We start from the raw sequence: 3,997 nt of genomic DNA on the forward strand, positions 1-3,997 counted from the left end.
TGTAGGGGTCACTGCTGGGAGGACGCTGGCAGATGCCAGCCTGCTACCCCACCTTTACGACCTGGCCTGCTCCAAGGGGTCAGGTCATTTAACCCCCTCATATACCCCTACGGACCACTCTCTCCCCCCCCCCCCCCCCCCCCCTCTTTCCCTTTACTCATTCTCTGGAGACTACAGATCAGTAGAAGTCATATTACTACTGTATAGCTAAGGACATGACTATTACTAAGGCTTAAAAGCACTTGGTGCAATTATAGACCATTCCTGATAGAGGATGCAGATATACAACATGTAGGCTGCAAAGAATGTATAGTAGGCCCTACAGTTATTTGGAAGACTAGTAGACTGCACTGCGCGGCACCACCCAAAAAAAAGTTTGCACTTATCCAATGTGCACTTATCAGTGGGCTTGATTACTATACAGTACAAACGTCCAGGTGGATCTCTCTGTGGTCATTTTACGCTCTGTGTCTGATGTTGCTCTCATCTCGGTTTGGTTGACATGAAAGAGACCAAGGGATTTTTGTATAGACGTTTGTTGACTGGTTTGAACTGTAACCTATAACAGTCCACAATCGGATAGCAATAGGTTCCCACTTCAACCCCAGCAGGTGTATTTGGAAACGTTGGAGAAACTGTACACCAATGAAGAGCATTTGGAGAACCAATATCAAGGGATTTTTAAACTAACTTTCTAACAGTAGGCTACACTAGTAGGCAGCACTTCATGACTACAGTGGAAATACATGAACAAAAAGGGCACAACATGCTTCCCAATGATACAAATCAGAGTCTCGTTTCCCCCTGTTGAACAGGCAGATGGGCACTCATAATCTTGTTAGTTCTAATTGTGTGGCCCTCTAATTATAGCTAAGTACTTTGTGTGACTAGACTGACTACAAAGCTATACACTTTAACCACATTCAATAAAAAAAACAAATGCCCCTATTGATATTCGTGCACAAGTGAAGCAGCAGGATTTTGCCTACAAATCCCTCTGAGTAGAGTCGATTAATTAGCATTACAACCCGCGTTTACGTGTCCTACCAGCGTAAAATCACACAATTGCAAATAACGACAACTCAAACAACAAAACAGGAACACGGTTGTAAAGAAAGGGGCACATTTTAACCAGATGCCCTGCAATAAGTAACCCAGCTAGCTGAGCGCGGACATTAGCATTTTAAAGTACCCGCGCGGGGGTTCCTTCTTCCGCGCACGAGGTCGATTTCGTGTGTGTGTGTGTGTGTGTGTGTGTGTGTGTGTGGCGCGCGCGCCAAATTAGGCACGCAGAAAGAAGGAGCGCGTGTTTTGTCTTGCATTGCGCAGTGACTTGTCATTGTGGGCCTTTACTGTTTTGGAAATGTAAATGTTATGCTTGTGATGGGCGTGTTCTTGACCTGTATAAATAGATGTGGCGGAAGGGCCACATGCATCAGATCACAGGGAAGCAAGGTGGATACGATACGTGCGTAGTGGTCGTCTACTCGAGTTCTCTGCCACGGTCTTCAGCGAACAACGTGCCTTTTCGTCCAATTTTACAGAACTAAAAATAGAAATGCAGCCAGACAAGTTGCTGCAGGTCAGCAGAACCTCTTTCTCTGTGGCAGACATCCTGGATCCGTCTAAATTCACTGGGAGACCAAACATTACTCATCCAAACCATGGTTCAATTCAGATTGACGCAGCGAGAGGGACCACAGGTGAGATTTCTGTTATTCGATCAATATATTTTGAAAGCTTAACGGGCTTTAAAGCTTTGCAAACATATGAATGGCTTCGAAGCTATTTACTTACTCGTGAGCTGTTGCTTTTTTATAAATATGATCCTTGGACTGAGGTATAGGTTTTATGCAGAAGTTTGGTTTAATAAGTGTCCTCCTACGTTAGATGCGGTAGTATTAGTTTCATCCCAGGAGAGGTCAGTGTTGGTTTATTTATTATTGGCCCAGCCTCAGACTAGTTTCATAATGACATGAAAAGGTTATTTCTTTATCAGCATTCAACTAATATTATCATAACTGCTGATTTAAAAAAATATATATATATTATTTTTTTAAAGAATGGATGAGTTCCTGCTTTAAACTCACTATTTTCTATTCAGGTGGGGCAGCCATTACTGAACGCCAATCCAGAGTAGAATTTCCAAGTGGTCCAGCAGCCAGTGAATGCTCCACCACAGTGGAATCAGCAATGTCGCCGGTAGCGAGCGAGGCCCGTCCTGCATCTGCATGCCATTGCCCGGAGAGGTCAAAGGGCAAGTTGCGGCGGGTCCGGACAGCGTTCACCCTGGACCAACTACGCATTCTAGAACATAGTTTCCATAGCAGCCGCTACCTGTCTGTCTTTGAGCGCTACGCTGTTGCTTCGACACTCTGTCTCACGGAGACCCAGGTGAAGATCTGGTTCCAGAACCGACGCACCAAGTGGAAGAAAGAGTGTGAGGGGAAAGGGGTGCCTGAAGAGCAGCTCCAGTGTGGGGTCGGATACCCCTCACCGCCTCCTGTCTATCCTACAACCCGGCCACTGTACAACACTATGCGTTGTCACCAGGGACCACAGATTCAACTATTCACGCCACCGTGCTTCCTCGTTCCACAATACCACCGTCGTCCGTATTAAATGAGAAAGGATGTAGCCTGTTTGTAAGAGCTAACGTTGGTGTTTTGTAAGGAGATTGAAGTTGGCGTTCACAGTTTAGATACTGTAGCCTGCCCTATCCTAAATGTATTTGTGCAATATACTATAGTCCACTGTAAATGAATGTAAGTATTTATAAATGAGTTACTATTTATGTGCTGTTTGAAAGCCAGTGGGAAAACTATGCCAAGCGATCCTGTAATGTGCCAAAGGATTATTACTGTGACATGTTGACTGATAGGCTTATCTTTCTTACTGTTTGAAAGGTTTGAACTTATTTTGATACATTTCCATGAGCATGAGATATTTTTGTACTGTACCACGAGTGTTCTTCCAAATAAAATAAGTCAATCAATCCTGCATTTTATTATGCAAGAAAGACACACGCACAGATGGAACGGAAATGATCGTAATAGCCGCCAGTCCTCCTAGTGGTTTCCTGGTCTCTGAGACGAAAGACGGCACCACTCAGATGAGGAAGGTATACAATCAGTGTGCAACCCACCACATGCTCTTGTGTTAACCCTTTGACATCGAGGATATTAGATCCCCTCCCTCACAATCACCAACCCCAGCAGAATCATCACTAAGGAGACACAGCTAGTAAATAACCCTTGTTATGCTTCTTAGGGTTTTCTTAATATGGATCCTCAAAGGGAAGCAGCTGTAAATGTTTAGGGCAGCCCTAATATGGCAATTCCGAACACTGCAATCTGTGACTTCCAAGTGTCACTCAAAAACCAAAGAGGAACAGTAAAATAACAGACACACCCATTGGTTGTAAATCGCTCTTTGGCTTGGTTGTTTCACAGCGATTTCCTTGTACTTTGTCATGTAGCCAAGGGGGGACAGACGGTCCGAGACGCAAGTTAGAGAGCACTTCAAGTTGTAAGGGAACTCGTTGGCACTGCTCTGTAACCACTGAGATAGAGGTCTCTCTCTGACATAACATTAACCTATGCTCTTTTATATGGACAATCTTTCCATGTAGTAATCTCTGTCCATTAAACAGCACTGTACAGCCATCTGAACTAAAGCCCATTGTTTTGTTCTGGAGATCTTTAAGAGAAGCAGAACTCCTCCTTGACCACCAGGCACCCCCTCCAGCACCACTATTACAACCAGATGGATCCACCGCAGAAGAATGCACAACGGGGAGAACATAGTTAACTCAAACGGAGAGAAAACGGCGACTTGAATTTCTGTTACATTTAAGAAACAAACTATTTTTTTCTTCCAGAATTAAAGAACAACATCCACATGGGTTGTGATAGGATATTTGATCTCTGGGTTGATTTCCGTGGGTATATACTTTGTTGGTTCTGTTGATATACTGTATGTGGTAGCTGGTACCAGT

General features: G+C 44.1%; 1 protein-coding gene across 1 annotated transcript; it reads left to right on the forward strand.

Moving 5' to 3' along the window:
* Positions 1–1,393: 1,393 nt before the first annotated feature.
* Positions 1,394–2,995, forward strand: LOC110509610 (homeobox protein pnx). The gene is made up of 2 exons (XM_021590601.2): positions 1,394–1,703; positions 2,105–2,995. Exons 1-2 carry the CDS (start codon positions 1,559–1,561, stop codon positions 2,620–2,622), a joined length of 663 nt encoding a protein of 220 aa, XP_021446276.1. The 5' UTR covers positions 1,394–1,558; the 3' UTR covers positions 2,623–2,995.
* Positions 2,996–3,997: the final 1,002 nt, after the last annotated feature.

The sequence above is a fragment of the Oncorhynchus mykiss genome, chromosome Y, assembly GCF_013265735.2.
Source record: "Oncorhynchus mykiss isolate Arlee chromosome Y, USDA_OmykA_1.1, whole genome shotgun sequence".
NCBI classification, from domain to species: Eukaryota; Metazoa; Chordata; class Actinopteri; order Salmoniformes; family Salmonidae; genus Oncorhynchus; species Oncorhynchus mykiss.